Below are 22,778 nucleotides of genomic sequence, written 5' to 3' on the forward strand. Positions count from 1 at the left end.
TTTATTAAGTAAGTATTGCATTTACCCAGTCAAGAGCTAATGAAGATTGAAAATGAAAAGGAGGTATAATTAAGAGGTTGTATATATAAGAGCTTGAGGCTTAAAGGAAAAAAATAATAGAAGATAGTTCTCAAGTTCAAACTTGCTTAATTCAGGGGATAATAATATTATTAACACAGGAAGGAAGACTAGTAGAATCTCTCCTTTTATGAGATTAATGGATTTCTAAAGCCAATAAAGAAGAAATGGGATAGAAGAAAAAAAAACAAAAAAAGAGACTTCATCTATTCCAAAATTATCATTTAAAGATAGCATGGAAGTGAGCCTAGAGAAAAGCAGCTGATAAGGGCGGTTAGAGTTCAGTTTGACTAGATTTGAATGTATGAACACAGTTAAATAGGAGATTGATACATAACTATAGAAACAGCTAACTCTGGGACTTTGATTCAGGACATAGAAGTGAGCCTCCTGCTTCACTGCAGTCAGACTGAAGCTGGTGAAATAGATTCCAAAGATAATATTGAACCTATACGTGAAAGGCTCTGTTTGAGTTTGAGGATGTCCTGCCTCCGTATCAGTTGTTTGCACTTACTCAAAAAATGAGCAGAGCTGTGAGGCCACCATCACCTCAATCACAGAGGAAACTGATGTAGCTTCAGAAAACTTGAAGGAGATTCCACAACCACCAGATGTCCAAAGGAGGCAGGCTTTGATGGATTATTTTACATAACCCTGAACCAAGGCTGGCAATTCCTATTATCTATAAGGCCTAGAATCTTAGATGCTTTGGCTAGAGATTCAGGGAGCCATATATATCAAGTAAGACTGCCCTTCTGCCTTCATAGTTCCGTAAGGTTAGAGAGGGAGCTCCTTTATGTACAAAAAGTACTCTTCTGTAAGCTGTTTTTGTGGTGGGAAAAAGTAGCTTTGTGAGCCATTAGGAACACCATAGCTCTTCTCTACACTCATCATCTTCATCAGCACAAGTTAGTGAACATGCAATAAGACCATCTTTTTTGTTTTGTTTTGTTTGCAGTAAGACCACCCTTTACTAGCCTCCATTTTTCTAACTACAGCCCCATGTGCTCAACAGCCTTACTGTTGGCTTCCATGTTTTATCATCTGAAATCAAGAAGTACCCCAGGGTCTTATGTGTAGGACCTGCCTTCATCTTCCCTTTATTACTAGAAACCAATACGAATTCCAGAACTCTGTATTCCTCTGAGTAATTACCATCCATCTTCCCCCTACCACATACAGCTTCACCACTGTCTTTCTAGGGACTTCAGTACTATCCCATCATGCCTTTGATCTCTATTCCTGTCTACAAGGAACAAGAAGAGAATGGATGAGGGAAGATCCAAATATTTTATTAGTTAGCACCTTTTTATTCTGAATAACATAGTATAAACCTATCTCTCTAGCCCCTTACCCTTTACAATAAGATCTAGGTATTTCTCTTTTTGGTTATAGGAAGAAAAAAAACTGACTTAATTCTTTCATTTAGTAGTAATCATGTCTCAGTAAAATTGTAAAGCCTTAAAAAAAACTCAAACTGCTATTTCAAGTCATCTTGGAAATAGAAGTAGTCCAAGGGTCCACGGGACCTGGATTGGCTTCAAGGACTCCACAAGTCCTGTGCATTTGTAATTGAAATTGTTTATATAGCTTGGTGGTTAAGAGCATGGCCTCTGGAGACAAATTGCCTACCTTTAAATCCTACCCCACTATGTGGTAGATTTTGCAATTTAGGCAATTTACTTAACCTGCCTGTGCTTAGTTTCCCTAGCTAAACCATGAGAATAGCAGTGTACCTACTTCATAGAGTTGCTGTAGAGACTAAAGCTTAAATACACTTAACGGCATTTACAATAGTGCCTCATAATATACAGTGCTATATAAACACTAGTAGTATTATTATTTATATTCCTAAGGGAAGGTCTTTATCTTCCAATTAGTTATCAGTAAGGTCTATTACAAATCTTAATTTATGTACTGAGAGAAACCACTTTCACAGGCTTATGATCTGCATGAAATTTAAACTTTCACTATTTTAATCAAAAGTCATCTGATCCTTCATAACAGAGAAATTTACTTAGTGGAATTTACTTCAAAAATATTTTCTTTTAAAGCATTTTGTTTTGTTTTGTTTTAAAGGTTCTAATGCTATCTTTACTTTTAACCTAATAAAAATTTTGTATTTTTTTAATTGTCATAGCCTTGATAAAATTTAAGCTCTTATTTTTCAAGCTTCAATTTAAAAAATAAATGTGTTTTCCTTTTCAAAATACCTGTGTAATTCATACTTCTGCAGTAAGGGTTTTAGCATCAGCAAATTGCATATGCAACTCTGTAAGTGAGTTGGGCAAAAGATATGTGTGATTAAGCAGTGAATGTTGATTTTGTTGTTGTTACTTAAACCATATATGCAACTGAGCCAAATTGGATCACAATCGAAAATATTGCAGCTTTTTCATGTAATGAAGAAGGAAGAGCTTATACAGCTGTTCTTTTTCTGGAAAGTGAATATAGTGGCTGAAAAAAAATTGAGGCTTCATCATTATTAGGGATGAATTAATATTGTTCCACAGTAAATTACCAAATGTCATTTAACAAATTTTTTTTTTTAAGAAAGTCAAGTCAGCAGTAAATATCCAGTATCTCATTACTTATTTCATAAGTTGTACTGAACATGAAGAATACTTCCATTTTAAATTGCTTTTGCTAAATCTTAGAAAGATAGTTTTGGCAAATTGGTTAATATCAAACCTAAAAGCTTAAACACAAAACAGCTATTGTTGAAAATACCACTTTCATAACATTAATATGCTTTCAATTAACTGATTGGAATGAAGTGTTAAACATTACTACCTCTATGTTTAACTACTATATGACTCTCAATGACTGCTTTTCTTTCTCAATAGATTGTTTACTTTAACTGAAAAAGGAAGAATCTTAAATAATCCATATTTTTTCCCTCTCTGCAGAAAGTACCCAAGAAAAGTGGGGATTTCCAATGTGCCAGTATTTAAAGGAAGAGAGATGGTGCTGTGGTCGTAATGCCAGAATGTCAGCATGTTTGGTATGATTATATTTCTTTCTGGACTAAGGGCTTTATCCAGATGTTGCAAAATTTATTATTGTTGGCTAATATCATGAATTAAATGCCAAGTTTTACAGAGCATCATTATTAATGCTTTTGTGCATTGCAAATTTTGAGAAAAAAATGACTTGCCCTTCCAACATTATCTACTACTTTACACACATTGTGGTAACAATTTATAGTTGTACTTTTTATATATAATTTTTATATATAATTACTTTAATTTTCATATAAAATGTATCAACTACCAAGTATTAAATACAGAATCAGTTCATTGCTTTTATTCATAGTTCCGTGGTGTGTTTATGTGTGTTTGTAGTAGATCATTTGGTCTCTTAATTTCTTACAAAATGGGAAAAAAATTAATAAGCCACCTACGATATGAAGTAGCTGTCTAATTAAATAAAACCTTTAATGTGCCTGATTTGGCTAGTGTCCTTAAACCTAGATAACTTTAGCCTGTGATATTCTCTGTTCATGGTGCTATGTTAGTTTACAAAGGATAGATGCAAGTTAAAAAGTGTAAGTTATTTTTTTGTTAGAAATTTATAAATATATTGATTAAATAATGTGTTTAATGTTCAAGCCCAAGATAAATTAATTATCCTATGGCCGTTATTTCTATGCCAGTTACACAGCAATATAAAAAATAGTATACCAGTGTTCTAGGTCATGTATCCTAGAATTATTTTAGAAATCAGTTTATGCTCAAATAATTTTTGTAAATCTTCTTAAATTGCTTTTCTTGGAAATTGTCTTGTTCTTTCATTATATCCGTTAGTGATATATGTTCAGGGTCATGTTCGAATGGACAGGTAATTCTTGGAATGACTTGGTCCTAAGAATGCTGGCAGCCAGGGTTATACCATCCAGACTAGAAATTAAAGAATCTGACTAGCCTGAGAAAAAAGACCTAATGATGATTTGGCATCAGAGATTCTAAAATAAAGCAGGACCAAAAAAATAAAAAAATAAAATAAAATAAAATAAAATAAAATAAAATAAAGCAGGACCTTTATAATGAAGCCCACAATTAACAGTCCTCACTCATAAGCACATTATTTCTAATCAGTTTTATGATATTCTCATTTTAATTAACAGCAAACAGCCAAGAATCACTAGATGTCTCTTAAAGAAGGTCTCATGTGAAAGAACAAAGGTCAGATAAACAGAAGGAAAGAAACTTGGAGAAAATGGAGACTGTACAAAATAAACTAAAGTAAAATAACTATTAATATCTTAGATAAAAGGATATACTGCATTCACAAAACAAAAATATTTGCTATAAAAATAAACATTCAAAGAAGCAAAAAAGCATTTTTGAAAAATAAATTTCAGAATATAGAATGTATAGACCACACACTGCACTTAACAACTTTTCCTGACCAACGTCACCTTCCTATGGAATACCCCTCTCCTTGGCTCCATCCCAGTCCCTGGCTACTTTGGCTTTTTTATTGGATGCCGAGGAACATTTTTTTGGTACATATTTTTATTGTCTTTTGCTCCATAACTGACCTTTTCCACCAATAAGGCCTCAGGGGTTAAAAAGAGAAAAAGAGACCTTTCTGGTGACACTTTTGAGATAAATTGTTAATGGTACTAACCAGAGATAAGATTTTAATTAGATTAGCACAATCTTGTCAACATACTTTAACTCTGATAAAACTGCAAAATATTTCAGATTAGTATGAAAGGAACACTTGGTTTATTTTCTTCATTATCTTTATTTATTGGCCAAGAAAAATACTGATGTTTATAAGAAACTTTTTATCACCTACCTGGTTATCTTTTATTATGTCATCATAATTTATCATTTGTATTTCTCAAATCCCTTATCAGTAACACATACTAAAAGTAGTCTCGTGTTGACTACTTTTAACGAGTTATACTTATCTAAAAGCAGATACTTTTATTAACACCAATTTGTTAAAAATTCTTGTTTCTTTGTTCAATTCAGCCTTTTAGCAAAAGCCATAACACAAAAATCTAATCTGAAATGAGCACAAACAGTACCATAAATGAAAATCAATGTTTTCTTCAATAATAAACTTATTCTGGGCTTGTTGCTGTTTAATTTAATATGAAAATTATGTAATAACTTTCTCTTATATTCATACATCTGTGGTTCTAGATGATCAGTGAAAGTATGCCTCAAGTCAATGGAAAAATTGCAATTTTTTTCTTCAAACAATTTCTGTGAAGCAACTTTCTATACAGTGAACTCATTTTTCCACTAAATCTTCATGGTGTGAGGGCAGGAAAAGCTAATTAGGGTTCAAAGAACAAGTTTCTACTTCCTGCCCACTTGCTAACTAGCTATACAACTTGCGGCAAGTTACTTTACCTTGTCATTGAGCTTGTGCAGCTGCAAAAATTGTACTTACATAGGATAATCTGTAAATTATCTTTAGTTTTAGGAGTATATGATTTCAGCTATATCTAACAAGTAAACCAGTTAACATTCCTTAATGATAGTAATACTTTTAAATGTTTAAACTTAGATGTTATCACTTAATTAATACTTTACATGTCTCTTTTATAAGCTCTTATACAGTGTGTTTATAAGTCTTATAAGGTAAGACTAAATACATGAGTAGTCTCTTATTTTTTTCTCCAAAGGCTTTGGAACGGGTTGCAGTTGGCCAAGGGGTAAGTAGGAATGTTTACTCTAATGTAGCAGATGGACAGGATAGTTTAAGTATTCTTCATACTTGACCTGCTGATGAACTTAAAATCTGATGGCTTTTAATAAATAACATCTCTTCTTTCACCTCTTCATATTCAAATTAATACATTTTCTATAAGTTTACTTTAAAAGTGAAGTGAACTTTCAGAAAGAGTAAATTGAATCTTTAAGCAAACTTCTACATTGTATTCTTGTACTAATGTCTCATTTCTTTATAATATACGAAACAGTCTGTAAATATTTCTAAAAACTGCTATTGCTGTTAGGTTCTTATGATGGGCTTAGTTCAAGCAAAGATAAACGAGGTATAACATTCAGTTTATTTATTTTTTTACCTATAGTCCAAAACATATATTTTGTTATTGTTGTTGTACTTAACTTTTTTCCTTATTTACTTGATTAGTCATTAGTTGAAATAGCCATATGGGGTTGAACATATAAACAAGTTAAATATACCCCCCAAATATCCATATAATTGTCTTATTCTCTACCTTATGATTCATGACACATATTAGGAATTTGTAAAAAAAAAAATTTGAATTCTTTTCAAGCTTTTCATAAGATTTTTCTCATTAGATCGAAATTTTAGAAATCTCTTTTTTGCTTTTTTTCAAGGAATATTAGTATGTCAATTTGAATTTTTAAAAATAATAATAATTTGAAAATGATAATAACAAATATCGTTTACTGAGTTTTTACTCTGGGCCAGGCATAATGCTTAGAACTTTTTTTAAAAAATGTACTCATTGTACCTATCTAAAAGTTGATAAAAACTGATCTTTTAAAGATATTAGAGCATATTTACTCTCAAACTCCTAGTTTGCAGTTAACAGCTATATTGCATATCAACCTAATGGTTTCCTAGAGATATGGAAGAGGAAAGAGCCTTTATCATAATAATGTTCCTTTGCATTTTTGTGGTGTTTTTCAATTTCCCAAGTGCTTACTAATGTTTATAGTCAATCTTATAAGTTGGGTATTATCCCAAACTTACATGAGAACGTGATACACAGCAGAAGTTTAATAGTACATTCTAGCTCCCTTAATTGCAGAGTACTGATGTCCAGCTTAGTGCCCTCTCTGCTGGACCTATAAAATGCATGCCTGAGGTAATATTCTTTAAGGGTGTGCTCTTTTTGCTCCCTCCCATTTAAAATGCATTAAAATGTTAAGCTGATTTATCACTTGTATAAGAAAGAAAGTAACTCTGAGCCACATCCAGTTTATTCTTGGAATAGTCAGACACATAGTACCGGGGAGATGTTGATTCCCTTCCCACTTGCCCCCCAGTCTGTATTTACTAGGATGGATAGTTCTAGTTATTCTAGGAATGCACATTTGAAGGCACTTCATAACTCTTTTCCATTTCTCTTAGGAAACAGCTGTAAAGTTCTCATTTACTCAAGATAACTTGGGAATGATGATTTATTCTATCCTGTTATTTCTGTATGCATTTCTGTATGATCTCTTGTTTAAATGCATTTCTTGGGGTTTTTTTGTCATCTTCAACAGTTTTTAATAATAATATAAATATACATTTATTTCTAAATTATCCTGATACCATTTATATAATTTTTCTCAAAGGCAAAAACTCTTATTTTTAAGAGTTTTTTGGTTTTTGTTTTTAGAAAGAGAGAAAAAAAAAGAGAGTGGAGGGAAGGAGAGAGGGAGAGAAAGAATCCTTAAGCAGATTCCCCACTGAGCATGGAGCCCGAACTGACAACGGGGTTCAATCTCAGGACTCTGAGATCATGACTTGAGCTAAAGTTAAGAGTCAGCCCTTTATCTGACTGAGCCACCCAGGCACCACATAGTTTTAAGAGTTTTTTTTTTTCCCTAAATGGAAGTACATAATAAAAACTAATGATACCTCATCCCTGCCCACGTATCCTAGAGGCAAAATAGCATCATGGCTTGGTACAGAGACATCAGAGCTAGGCTTCTTCAGTGCAAATACTGGCTCAACTATTTTTAGGATTTCATATAAAATTAAACTTCCTACTTATTTTATAGCTAACCAAATAAAAAGTTAAAAACTTTGTTAGCCATTTATAAAAATAATACTAATATTTTACTTCATATAATAATATATTTCCCAGAATGCCTTGAATTTCAGTAGGACAATAAGTGTTAATATGTGAAAGGAGATTTCAGAATTTTTGTGAGAGAACGGAAGGGATTTGGGGAGAAGTGAGGGACAGATGATAGAGATTTTTGATACTGCAAAAAAGAATTACTCAAGATGAGAAAATGCTAAATGAAAAATATATCCAGATATGGGAAATTTGGAATGAAATGTTTTTGAGCAGTCTTCTAGAAAGAAAATTTAGAAATCAGAGTTTGTCTTAAGTCAAGGAGTTGTATTTAGAAAGAGATTTTATATAAAAGTGTTTCTTTTGAAGGTTATAAATTTACTGTGAGTACTCAAGTATGTACGTATGTCTGTTTCTAGTGCATTATTTTAGGAGCCAGATTGGGGTCTTTGGTATTCCTAAGATCATTTCCAACTAGAATCACCCTTCTTGGTATTTCTTCCATCTAGAAAGGATATCACATGTGTTCTTTCCAAGTGTTCTGTCAAGATCCTGCAAGTCAGATGTTGTCCAGTGACTTAAGACAATGCCATTAGGTGAAGACCCAAGAAATAATGGTTGGCCCTCAAGTCCCAACATGTGTTTTTGTGTAGTTTCAGCATCAGGGACCCCCATAGTGTAGGAACTTGAGGTCAGATGAGGAGAGGAGCAGTAGTTAAGTTTTCTGTCTGAGCACACAGGCAAGATTTTGTTTTGTGCTAAACTCCATCTGAATCCAAATATATTTCAGTTAAAAACAGATGAAAATAACAATTCTGTGCTCTGAAGGAGAATAGAAGTTACAAAAGGATAGCTCAATATATCCAGTCTACTGAACTCTGTCTTTAAAACTTTACCAGTCATTGCGGTTTTGAGTTTTCACCTTATTAGACTTCTCAGAACTACTCAGTGTTGTTGGCCTCCCTCCACTCTGGCTCATTTTTTTCTTCTTCTTCTTCTTCTTCTTCTTCTTCTTCTTCTTCTTCTTCTTCTTCTTCTTCTTCTTTTTTTTTTCATAATAACTTTGGAGCAGGGATGTTGCTGATAATATTTTGTATTTCATGTTGGATTTATTTATACTCTCAATATTAAGAGGTCTTTGAGGATATGGGTAGAGTCTGGGTGATTTTTATAGTTTCTTAGTTTGAGTACCACTTCCATTTTTTTAGTGAAGTGTTTTCTTTTATGTATAGTACCTTTTTTTACCTTCTACTTCTTTGAAATTATCATTTTTTCACTGGAGCCTCTCTCCAGCCATACCTTCTTTCCTTTGGAAAACCATCATGGACACCTGATCCTATGTTCTTTCCAAAGGACAAAAAACATGCCCTTTTCAACTCTACAGTAGCCAACGCCATGATCCTTCAGACTAAAGACATATTTTTAGAATGTCCTGGTTAGAATAGAACCTTCTCTTTCCAGGTTTGAATCTTAAGTGATATTATTTCTGTTCACTGTCAGAAACAAATCCATGTTCTCTTCTCTTTCGCATGTATTACACCTGACTGCTCTCTTATAGGCTCCAAAGCTGATTTGGCTGGTCATGAAAGTTTATTTCTACATTTTTAACTGAACAGCACTCTTTTTGGGACATTAGCTCATTTTTCTTTGATTTTGCATTTTTGTCCTCATTCATTACCATTTCTTTTATAGTTTCTTCTATTTTGATGCAGAATTACTTTCTGAGTATTGGCCTCAGGGTAACAATTGAACTTAGTATGGAAAAATTTTTAAAGTGCCCTCTATGTTTTGTAACAAAGTCAGGTTTCTAACATTCACTGATGGGCCTGACTCTCTAGTATTGATTCAATTTGTGTTTTTTATTTTTATTTTTTGTGCTCATATATATATACATTTTTTTCAGCTGTCTACTCAATCACTCTTCTATCGAGCCGTCCTTCAGGATATTATTAAAGAATGTTATGGCATCACCAAATGGTATGAGAATTTTATTTTAATAAAATTAAAGTGAAGTGACTTTTAGCCCAGGTGAATTTATTCAGGAACATTGTTACTGGTAGAAAAAGCTTTGAAATTGAGCATAATATCAGTAGTAACAAAGAAGTATGCAGCAACTGTATCTTAGATTAATCATTATTAAACTGAGGGCTCTAATGATCCTTTTTGTCCTGAAGAGTTAATGTAACTAACTCTGGTCTGTGTCGATTGTAATTCAGAATTTGAGAAGTACTAAAAGGTTACATATAAGTAATTCAGTAAATATAATACTATCATATGAGCAAGAGTTGTATTTGAAATGTTTCACAACCAGTACAGTCTAAACACTTAACTAATGAGCACAGAAATCGATCATAAACAATTGTGACCATTGTGATGCTGGTATAAAATAGTAGCCCTGCCTGTTTTCTTTGTTTTCGTTTTCTTCCAAATAATTAATTGTTCAGACAGGCAGGGATAGGAGAATTTGTTCATAATATTGGTTCAGTAACTGCTGTAATCAAGCATACATTTGCAATTCTGGCAAGTTTTATGAATACCCTTTTGCTAATTATAATTTTAGGATTCTGATAACCATTTGGTTGTAATAGGATTATTCTTCAAGTTAAAATAGGACAATTTTAAAGTTCTCAAAAATGAATCCACACTTATTAACTGAGATAGAAACTATTTTGAGTAGTTGTTATTTCTCTGTAAGAGAGAAAATAACCTTTTTTTTTTTTTTACTGATAGAAATTATGACATATAATACCACATATACCATTGGTTTAAACTATCATTTCTGTTTCAGTAACTCCCAAATCAATTGCAGACTCCATGCTCTTCTCCATATGTTTACCAATCTTCAAAATTGTCTATAAGTGAATTTCTCATGCTTTTCTGAAAACTAGCTCCCTCTCTTGAGTTCACCACAAGCTACTAACCTTGTTGAAAAAAGTCACATAATTTTGCAAATTTATGTTCATTCAAATATTGACTGCCTGCCCCTTTTGAGACTTCATCTCTTTATAAAGTTTTTAATTCTCCTAATGACAGCTTAAAATCATCTCCATTCTTTTCTGAATCTTTCTTCTTGCTTAAACACTCTCCAGCCCTCCATGTTCCTGCCTTCTTTTACTACTCAGAAGGTAGATATATTATAAGACTTCTTTCATTCCACAGCCTGATTGACCTTTCAGCCACATTTGACCATGTAGGTAATTATTTTCACTCCAAACTCTTCCTCCTTATATTCCATTAAGTTGCATTCTGAGTTCCTTTTTCCTACTATGCACAGTCATGTACTTACTGAAAGGTTCTTCTTCTTACTTATCTCCTGCATATGGGTAGATATTCTCTAACATTTTTATACTCAGCTCCTGTCTCTTAATATTTCCTCTTTCTCTTATGAATTGCTCTCACAACTAATATCTTGAATCAGGTGTCCATTCCCTCTACTTTCACTTAAGTAACTTACATCAAATTTAGTATATGCAAAAACTAAAATTAACTTCCCATTAATTGTAGTCTTCTTTCTTTCTTCTCTTGACTTCTTTTTTAATATGTAGAAATGCCAGGGCCATTATCAAGCTTTAGAAATCTTAGTCATATTTAATCTTATTCTTCTCCATTGTCAGGCCACATATTCTTATTAGTTGCCAAGACTTACACATTGTTATTTTTTTCAGTCCAGCAATTAATTTATTGTATGACAGGCAGCTTGTTAGGTTCTGGATGCATAGGATATACTGTCCACACAGAAATATTTTGTATTCTAGTCGGGATACCATGTGCAAAAGAAAAAGACAGTGATAGAAACCCAATTCCAGTAACAGCAGACTAGATAATTAGAACCAACTCTCCTTCTGAGAAAAGTGAAAAACATGAAAGGGGTGGGTGTAGGTGTGTGGACACGTGTGTGTATTTGTTTTTAGTTGGTTTAAGAACATCAGACACCTATCAAGAAAGTTAAGAATTACAGGGCAGGGAGTGATTTCACCAAGATGACAACATAGGTTGTTCCTGACTTTGCTCACAAAAACAACTAACAGCTGTTCAAAAACAATACACCACTAAAAGAATCCTAGAAAATGGGGATAAAGCTGAAGCACCTACCTGTACCTCAGAGGCCAAACAGACTACATCAGAAGGGCAAGAAAAACAGCTACATGTTGACCACATTGCTTCTCCTTCAGGCCAGTTCAGCAGCACGGGAAGTGGTCACCCCTGAGCCTCTGGTTCCTCCAGTGGGCAAAGAACCTAGGGGGTACAGCCAGCCCCCAACCAGCATTGGGGATTACTTTATGAAAGTCCATACTCTAATCTTGCCCCACAGGTATTGCAGGGAAGTCTGTGGGGCTCAACCACTGAGGATCTGACTGATAAGGAGAAGGGAGAAGGGGCTTGCAGTAATCAGCACATCGATATTGGCAGACTAAGTTCATACCTGTAGTGCCCAAGTAATAATCCCAACTGGTGGATTTGCTCGTCTGCTGCATAGCCCATTCAACAGCCCTACTTATTTATAGTGGGACTTGAACAGAAAGCACACCTATATCATCCTTTATCTGCAGAACAAAACCAGTGACATCACCTGACCATGTGCAGTTCAGTGCACACTCTGACCTTATTTGGGTCCCCAAACAATGAGCTATACAGGCCTTGGGTATCCTGCTTCCCTGCCAGAGCAAAGAAGTTAGTTCATAGCCCCATATACTACTGAATATAGGACCCAGTACTAAACATCTGGTAAGCATGACTAGAGAATTCAGGCAGTCATGGAACTAGTTCTATAGCTGCCTTCAAGTAAAGAACCAAGCCAACATTCCTATCCAACTATTCTCAAACAGAGGCACACTCCCCATCCCCATCTTTAGAGCTTAAACAGTTGTCTCACCCCAAAATAGACCATAATGGCAGTCCTTGCTACCTGTGGATGTTACCAGTAGACAGATCCAGAAACCCAAATTGAGCTAACTGGTAAAGAACTGTCTCTATCAAAGAAAACCTGTGAAGTTTGGTAGAGGAGCCCAGTTACTTCAGTGCTCAGATACCAACATAAGAAATCAAGGATCATGAAAAATCAGATAAATATACCACCAAAGGAAACTAATAAAGTTCTAATAACTGACTTTAAAGAAATGGAAATCTAGGATCAACAAATAATTCAGAGTAATCCTCTTAAGGAAATTTAGTCTACTACAAGAAAACACAAGTAAAACTTGGAAAACAGTATATGAGAAAAATGAGAATTTTGACAAGGAAAAAGCAGCCATCAAAAAAAAAAAAATCCTACAGTTGTAAAGTATAGTTGACCTTTGAACAGCATTGGTTTGAACTGTACAAATTCACTTATACACAGATTTTTTTTATCAGATACAGAACAGTACTGTAAATGTGTTTTCCTTATGATTTTCTTAATATTTTTTCTCTAGCTTACTTTATTGTAAAAATAGAGGATAAAATACACTTAAATATAAAATATACTTTAATCAACTGTTTTTGAGTAAGGCTTCAGTCAACAGTAGGCTACTAGTAGTTAAGTTTTGGGAGAATCAAAAGTTATACACGGATTTTCAACTCTGTGGGATGTTAATGCTCTTTAACCTCATGGAGTTCAAGGGTCTACTGTACAGTAATTGAACTGAATAATTCCGTAGAGAGTTTCAAAAGTAGACTCATCCATACAGTAGGAAGAATCTGTGACCTAGAGGATAAGACGTTAGAAATTACCCAATCAGAGAAGGACAAAGTGAGGAATGAAGAAAGCCTATGGCAAAATGGAACACAATGAAAAGAAACAATGTTAATATTATAAGAATTCCAGAACAAAAAGTGTATTTAAGGCAACAGTGGCTGAAAACTTCTCAAACCTAGTCAAAGAAAAGGACATGCTCCTCCGTGAAATCCAAAAGAGCTCATATAGGTTGAACACAGATAGCACTACAGCAAAACATGTGATTAAGTTGTCAAAAGTCAAGGACAAAGAATTTTAAGAGCAACAAAAGTAGAGAGGAGTTACATAGAAGTTATAGCCTCCCATAAGATTTCTCAGCAGAAACTTCAGGCCTGAAGAGAATGGAATGACATATTGCAAATATTGAAAGACAATAACTGTCAAACAAAAGTTCTATACCTGGCAGAGCTGTTCATTAGAAACAAAGAAGGCATAAAGTCTTTTCTAAACAAAAGCTGAAGGAGTTCTTTGCTACTAGACCTGCCTCCTAAGAAATGCTAAATAAGAGTTCTTTGAATGGAAGTATAGAAAAGCTAAATCATAAAAATATAGCAGAACTCTCACTGATAATGATAAACATATAGTCATAGTTATACTCTGCAATATAGTAATAGAGGTGCATAATTCACTTAGAACTCCAAGTTAAAAGTTAAAAAAAAAGTAAAAATAACCACAACTATATGGTAATGTTACTAGTTATATAATATAAAAAAACTTTAATTGTAACAAAAATAATAAAATCTAAGGAGGAGGAGAAATAAAAATGATAAGTTTTATTATTTCTATTGAAATTAATCAATTTTAAATAGGGGTTATAAGTTGAAGATGTGTGTCATGGTAATCATAAGGGAAAATACTGTAACAATTGCATGAAAGAACATAATTAAGAAGTCAAAGCATGCAGATACCAAAAGAAAACAAAAGATAGCAGAAGAAAAAACAAGGAACAAAACAAACATAAAATGTCTGCAAAACAACAATAAAATGTTAATAAATGACAATAGTAATTACCTGTTAATAATTACTTTAAATATAAATAAATTCTTCAATTGAAAAACAGAGTGGTTGAATGTTTAAAAAAGACAAAATCCAACAAATTGCTGCTCATAAGAGATTCACTTTCACCTTAAAGATACATATACTAAGAGTGAAGGGGTGGAAAAAGATATTTCAAGCAAGTGGTAATCCAAAAGAAGCAGAGGTAGCTATACTTAGAGCAGATAAAATAGTCTTTAAAATAAAAATAGTAAAAGGAGACAGAGAAGGTCATTGATAAGGTGGGCCAATCCACCAAAAAGATTTAACAGTTGTAAATATTTATGTGCCAGCATTGGAGCACCAAAACTAACAGAGCTATAAAGGAAAAATAAATAATAATACAAGAATAACTAGCTGGATCTCAACACTAGCTAGATCAGATCGAGAATCAATAAGAAAACAGCAGATTTGAACATTCTAGACCAAATGGATTTAACAGACATGTACAGAACATTGTATTGAATAATAGCAGAATACACATACTTCTCAAATGTATATGAAACACTTTCTAGGGTAGATCATCTGCTAGGAGACTAGCAAATTCCTAGTCTCACTGCTAGGAAGGAGTGAGACTTAGCAAATTCAAGAAGATTGAAATCCTACCAAGTGGCATGACCCCAGTGGCATGAAATTAGAAATCAACTTGAGACCTGGAAAATTCACAAACCTACGAAAATTAATATCAAAGAAGATATTAAAAAGTTTCTTGAAACAAATAAAAATTGAAATACAACATATACCAGAACCTATGGGATGCAGTGAAAATAGTTCTAAGAGGAAAGTTCTTAGCGGTAAATGCCTGCATTAAGAAATAAGACAGGGCAGCCTGGGTGGTTTAGCGGTTTAGCGCTGCCTCCGGCCCAGTGCGGGATGGGCTGAGACACACTCTACCTGTGTCTCTGCCTCTCTCTCTCTCTCTGTCTCTCATGAATGAATAAATCTTTAAAAAAAAAAAAAAAAAGAAAGAAAGAAAGAAAGAAGACCCCACATGCCCTAATTCTGATTTAAGGTACTATAAACTCAGGAGCCAACTGAGCCCATATTAGAAGAAAAGAAGTAATAAAGATTATAGCAGAAATAAATGAAATAGAGAACGGAAAAAGAGTAAAAACAGACTATCCAAACTAAGAGTTGGTTCTTTGAAACTTAAACAAAATTGACAAACCATTTTTATTTTTTTTTTTGAGGGAGAGATTGAAAGCATGAGGATAGGGGGTGGGAGAGGGAGAGGGAGAGAGAAAATCTTAAGCAGGTTCTGTGCCTAGTGCAGAGCCTGACTTGAAACTTGATATTATAACCCTGAAGTCATGACCTGAGCCAAAATCAAGAGTCAGACGCTTAACTGACTGAGCCACCCAAGCACCCCCAAAATTGACAAATTTAAGCTAGAATAACCAAGGGAAAAAGAGAAAGGACCCAAATCAATAAAATTATAAATGAAAAAGGAAGCATTACAACTGATACCACAAAAATTCAAGGTTCAAAAGAGGCAACTGTAAACAACTATATGTCAACCTAGAAAATGGAAAAATTCTTATAAACATACAATTTATGAAGACTGAATCAGAAAAAAACCCAGAAAGTCTGGATACACTAATTACTAGTAAGGAGACTGTATCAGTAATCAAAACCTCTCAATGAAGAAAACTCCAGGACCAACTATCTTTACTGGTGATGTTTAAGAAACATTTATTTTTAAAGATTTATTTATTTTAGAAAGAGAGCACATGAGCATAAGTACAAGTTAGGGGGCAGGGCAAAGGGAGAGGGAAAGAGAGAATCTTAAGTAGACTCCATACTGAGCGTGGAGCCAGACTGCAAGTTCATGACCTGAGCCAAAACAAAGAGTTGGACACTTAACTGACTGAGTCCTCCAAGCACTCCTTTATGAAACATTTAAAGAGGAATTAGCATCAATTCTTCTCAAACTTTTCCAAAAAATCAAAAGGAGAGAACATTCTCAAACTTATTTTATGAGGCCAGCATTATCCTGATACCAAAACCAGAAAAAAGACACTACTAGAAAAGTAAACTACCTGCCCATATTCCTGATGAGTATAGATATAAAAATTCTCAGTAAAATACTACCAAACCAAATTCAGTAGCACATTAAAGGAGCCATTCACCATAATCAAGTGGCATTTATCCTAGGGATATAACTATAGCTCAGCATATGCAAATCAGTCAATGTGATACACTAATAGAATGGAATAATCATGATCATTTAAATAGACACAGATAAAGCATTGGACAAAATTCAACATCTATTTATGATAAAACTCTTAGCAAGTTCAGCATTGAAGGCATTTATCTCAGCATAATAAATGGCAATCCTACAACTAATATCATACTTAGTGGTAAATGGTAGAAAGCTTTTCTGGTAACATCAGGATTGAAAGAAGGATGCCCACTCTTCACCACTTCTTTTTAAATTAGTACTGGAGGTCCTAGCTAGAACAGTTAGGCAAGAAAAATAAAAGGAATCAAAATTGGAAAGGAAAAAGTAAAATTGCCTCTACTTGGAGATGATGTGATTTTATATATAAAAAATCCTAAAGATTCAATGAAAGAAACTGAATTCAATAAAGTTGCAGGATACAAAATTAACGTAAAAATATCAGTATTCTATTCTCTAACAAATTAAGAACTACACTGATCCTACGTACAAGAGTATCAAAAACAATAAAATAGGAATAAATTTAACCAAGAAGATGTAAGATCTCTACTCTGAAAACTACAAGACATTAATGAAAGAAATCAAGGAAGATGTAAATAAATGGAAAGTTATCCTGTGTTCATGGGTTAGAATTAATAGCGTTAAAATGTAAATACTACGGAAAGCCATCTAGATTCAGTGTAATTCCTATCAAGATTCCAATGATATTGAAAAGAAAAATAGAAAAAACACTCCTAAAAATTATATGGAACCACAAAAGACCCTGAGTAGCCAAAAAATTCCTGAGAATGAAGAACAAAGCAAGAGAGATCACACTTCCTTATTTCAAACTGTAGTCATCAAAACAGGATGATACTGGCATAAAATAGACCAGTAGACCAATGGAACAAACCTGAGAGCCCAGAAATAAATTGAAGCATAGAATCAACAAATATTTCACACAGGAGCCAAGAATACCCAGTGGAGGAAAGAGTCTCTTCATTAAATCTTACTGGGTTAATTGACTATTCACATGTAAAGGAATGAACCTGGATCCATGTCTTACACCACTCATGAAAATTAACTCAAAATGGGTTAAAGACTTAAGTGTGAAACCTGAAACAAAACATAGGAATAAAGCTCCTTGACATGGGTGTTGGTAATGATTTTTTTGTTGTGACATTTAAAATACAAGCAACAAAATAGAAAATAAGCAAATGAGACAACATCAAACTAAAAAGTTTCTGCTGGGGCGGGGGGGGGGGGGAATCTACAAAGTGAAAAATACCCTACAGGATGGGAAAATATATTTGCAGACCATTATCTGATAAAGAATTCCTACAACTGGATAACAACAAAATTTTTTTTTAATGGGCAAAGGACCTGAATAGACATTTCAAAGATAGACAAAGGCCAACAAGTACATGAAAAAAATGCTCAACATCACTAGGTATTAGGGAAATGAAAATTAAAACCACAATCAGATTGGGCTGCCTGAGTGGTTCTGTCAGTTAAGCATCTGACTTTGTTTTGGCTCAGGTGATAATCTCAGGATTGTGAGATCAAGACCTGCATCAGCTCCATGCTCAGTGCAGAGTCTGGTTGAATTTCTCTCTCTCCCTCTCCCTCTGTCCTTCCCTCTGCTCGTGCATGCACACACACTGTCTCTCTCAAATAAATAAATAAAAACTTTTTACAAAAAGAAAACCACAATGAGATCACCTCACACCTGTTAGAATGGCCATCATCAAAAAGATAAGAGCTAGCATGTTGCATGGATATGGAGACAAGGGAACCCTTGTGCACTGTAGGTAGAATTATAAATTCAACTACTGTTGGAAACAGTATTGAGAATCCTCAGAAAATAAAAAATGGAACTACCAGATGATTCAGCAGTTTCACCTTTGGTAATACATCTGAAGCAAATGAATATTCTGACTCAGAAAGATATCTGCACCTCCATCCATGTTCATAGCATCCTTATTTACCATGGCCAAGATATGGAAACAACCTAAGTGTCCATCAGTGGATGAAGGATAATGGAATAATATTCAGCCATTAAAAAATGAAAGAATCATACTATTTGCAACAAAATGGGTGAAACTTGAAAGCATTAGGCTAAGTGAAATAAGACAGAAAAAGAGAAATACTGTATGATCTCACTTATATGTGGAATCTCAAAACAAAAGCAAATATAAACAAAAATATCAAATTCATAGAAAAAGATCAGGCCTGTGGTTACGAGGAGCAGAGGGTGGGGGCATGAGGAATTGGAGGGAGGTGACTAAAAGGTACAAACTTGCAGTTATTAGATAAATTCTAGGGGTGTAATCTACAACACAATGACTGTAGCTAACACTGCTATATGACATATATAGAAAAATTAAAAGAAAATCCTGAGTTCTCATCCTAATGAATTTTTTTTCCTTTTTCTTTTTTAAGATGTTTCTATATGAGATGATGGGTGTTAGCTGAGCCTATGTGATAATCCTTTCATAATATATGGAAATCAAACCATCATGCCATATACCTTAAACTTGTATTCTAGTTATTTTCTAATAAAACTAGGGGGGAAAAAAGATAAATTCTGTGTTTATGTGGGTACTTGAATGTTACCATTTATCTTACGAAATTAGCTTATTCAGATTTGAAGTGAATCCTGTTCTAAGACACTTAGAAAAAACAGGCCACTGTATGTTGTTGAGGTCAAAATTAAATATTAAAGTACTTGTTAATGCAAAAAAAGAAAACAAAAACAAATAATCTCACAACAAAGTTTACACGACAAATACCTAGGAAAAGAGAATCAGGCAAACTAGCACAAGATCTCAGGACCTAAGGAACAAATTAGTGGGAGTTCCCTGGGTTTTCTTTTTGCCTTAAAAACTTTGTATTGGAGCTGAATTAAACTGCAATCCAGAAATGCTATTTGGTACATTAAAAAAAAAAAAAAAAAAAGACCCAATAAAACACCTTCTTTCTCTAGCCAAAGGACCAGGAAAGAGGGAGGCACAGGAAAACCTTTGACAAACCTACCATATTGCAGCCAAAACCCAAATCCTCACCCCCCACCATGCCAGCAAAGGATAAGTGGAGAGCCTAGACTTCCATCCTTGCCAGCCTATAAGAAATTTCCTAAACAGCACTTGTGAAGGGGTGTCAAAGAAAGCCAAGTAGGAAACTTAGGATTTTCTCCCACCAAGTGGTAACAAGCACCCCACCACTACTGCCACAGTGTCAGAGACTATGTGGGAATTTGGACTTCCTGTCCACCCAGCAGTAAAAAGGTTACACTCTCTCCCCACCAGTGTGGCATCAGAGAAGACCTGGTAGAAAGTCAGAATTTTCATCATTGCCCAGGAGTTACAAGTCCACCCCTACCACAGCATCAGTAGAGACAATGTGAGAAGCTGGAAGTCCTAGCACTAACAAGGTGTCAACAGAGGCTGCTTTTCTTCATACAAAGCTTGTGTATGAATGTTTATGACAGCTTTACTTGTAGCCTCTCAACTTAAAACAACCCAGATGCCCTCCAACAGGTAGTTAAACAGTGCTAATCCATTTCATGGAATACTACCCAGCAATAAAAAGGAATAAGCTATTGATACAATAACCTGGATAAAACTACAAAAATTATGCTGAGTGAAAAAAAAGTCTCAAGAGGTATATACTGTACAATTCTATTTACATGACTTTTTTAAAGATTTTATTTATTTATTCATGAGAGACACAGAGAGAGAGGCAGAGACACAGGGAGAGGGAGAAGCAGGCCCCATGCAGGGAGTCCGATGAAGGACTCGATCCCAGGTCTCTGGGATCACACCCCGGGCTGAAGGCGGCACTAAACTGCTGAGCCACTCAGGGTGCCCTTACATGACATTCTTGAAGTAACAAAATTATAGAAATGGAGAAGAGGTTAGTTGTTTCTGGGGGAGAAAGTGAGATGGAAGAGAATTAGGTGTGCCTATATAGAACACCAACATGAGTGATCCTTGTAGTGATAGAAATATTCTCTAACTTCACTGCATCAATATCAGTACCCTGGTTGTGATACTGTATTATTATTTTCTAAGATGTTACATTATGAAACATTTTAGGAAACTAGATAAAGGGAATAACAGTCTCTGAATTGCTTTCCTACAATTGCATGTGAATCTACAATTATCATAAAATAAAAATTTTTGTTAAAAAATGTATTTAAAATGTATGTTGGACAAAATATTTTGTCAAAGAACCAAAATATAAACAAATAATCCAAGTGAAAATCCTCCAACTGAAAAATGAAATAATTGAAATGAAGAAATCAGTAGGTAATATTAATAGCGGTGTAGACACAGCTGAAGAAAGAATTAGTAAACTGGAAGACAGGTCAGAAGAAAACCCACAATGAAGCATGAAGAAACAGAAAGATGGAGAATACAAAAGAAAGACTAAGAGCTATGAAAAATACAGTGAATAGGCTTCACATACTTGTTAGTTGCAATTTGAAAAAAAAGGAGAGAGCAATTAGAGCAGTAGCAATATTAAGAATTTTCCAATATTGGAAAAAAAAAAAAGACATGAGTCCAAGAAATAAGAAGTACACAAACCCCACAGAGAAGTGAAGAGAGAAATTACAGAGAAATGCAGTTAAACAATGAGATACCACTATGCACCTATTAGAATACCAAAATCCGGAACACTGACAACACTAAATGCTAGCAGGGATATGGAACAATAAGAACTTGCATTCAGGGCAGCCCTGGTGGCGCAGCGGTTTAGTGCCGCCTGCAGCCTGGGGTGTGATCCTGGAGCCCCTGAATCGAGTCCCCACGTCAGGCATCCTGTATGGAGCCTGCTTCTCCCTCTGCCTGTGTCTCCGCCTCTCTCTGTCTCTATGAATAAATAAAATCTTAAAAAAAAAAAAAAAAGAACTTGCATTCTCTGCTGGTGGGAATGCAAAATGAGACAGCCAATTTGGAAGAGTTTGGTAGTTTATTATAAAACTAAACCTACTCTTACTATATGATCCAGCAATCATGCTTGATGGTATTTACCCAAATGTATTGAAAAGTTCTGTCTATACAAAACCTACACACTGATGTTAATAGCAGTTTTATTCATAATTTCCCAAATTTGGATGTAACCAAGATATCTTTCAGTAGGAAAATGGATAAATTAACTGTGGTACATTTATTCAGTGTAACATTATTCAAAGTTTAAAAAAAAAAGCTATGAAGTCATGAAAAGACATGGAAGAAACTTAAATATATATTGCTAAGTGAAAGAAGCCAATCTTAAAATCCTTTATAATTCCAATCATATGACATTCTGGAAAAGGCAAAACTACAGGGAGAATAAAAATATCAGGGCTTGGGGTGGGGTGAAGGATGAACAAGTGAAGCATAGAGGATTTTTAAGGCAAGAAACTACTCTGGGTGATTCCATGATGGTGTATATGTGTCATTACACATTTGTCAAAACCTGTAGAATGTACAACACCAAGAGTACACTCTTAACTGTGGACTTTGGGTGATAATGATGTGTCAGTGTAGGTTCATCAATTGCTACAAATCTACCAATCTGGTGTAAGATGATAGTGGGGGAGGCTATGTATGTGTAGGAGAGGGGGCATACAGGAAATCTCTCAATCTTCTTTTCAGTTTTGCTGTGAGCCTAAAACTGCTCTAAAAAAAATAATAAAGTCCTAAAGTAATAGGAAGAGTAAATATGAGCTAATCTAAAAATAGTGTAAAACTATGAAAGCAAAATTTTGTGTAATTTAAAATACAGAGAGAATTAAACAGTAAAATGTATAAAATGTTCTAATTCCTTTGAGTTGTTCTTGAAAAAGTTATCATTTTCTTTGGACTTTGTATAAGTTAGTGGTGTATGTTAAAAACTTTATGGTTTGTGGACACAAAAAGAATGGTAAGAGAATGTAGAACTAGCAAAATAATTCTAATAGGGAGAAAACAATATATTCACTTGGTCTAGAAGAAGAATAAGAAGGCACCTAAAAAGACAGAGACATATGCTTTTATCATTGATAGATCAGTGACTAGTGT

At 34.2% G+C, this 22,778-nt stretch overlaps 1 protein-coding gene across 13 annotated transcripts in view; it reads left to right on the forward strand.

Moving 5' to 3' along the window:
* METTL25 (methyltransferase like 25) overlaps positions 1-22,778 on the forward strand; it is a 130,555-nt gene that overhangs the window by 61,021 nt on the left and 46,756 nt on the right. For all 13 annotated transcript variants that reach the window (XR_007402216.1, XR_003133380.3, XR_007402215.1 and 10 more), the window contains 3 exons: positions 2,988-3,082; positions 5,726-5,755; positions 9,729-9,802. Coding sequence is in view for 1 of the 13 variants with exons in the window: in XM_025439428.3 (XP_025295213.3) it covers positions 2,988-3,082; positions 5,726-5,755; positions 9,729-9,802 (199 nt within the window). In the remaining 12 variants the exon portion in view is untranslated. The remainder of the gene's footprint in view (positions 1-2,987; positions 3,083-5,725; positions 5,756-9,728; positions 9,803-22,778) is intronic.

Source organism: Canis lupus, chromosome 15 (assembly GCF_003254725.2).
Source record: "Canis lupus dingo isolate Sandy chromosome 15, ASM325472v2, whole genome shotgun sequence".
Lineage (NCBI taxonomy): Eukaryota > Metazoa > Chordata > Mammalia > Carnivora > Canidae > Canis > Canis lupus.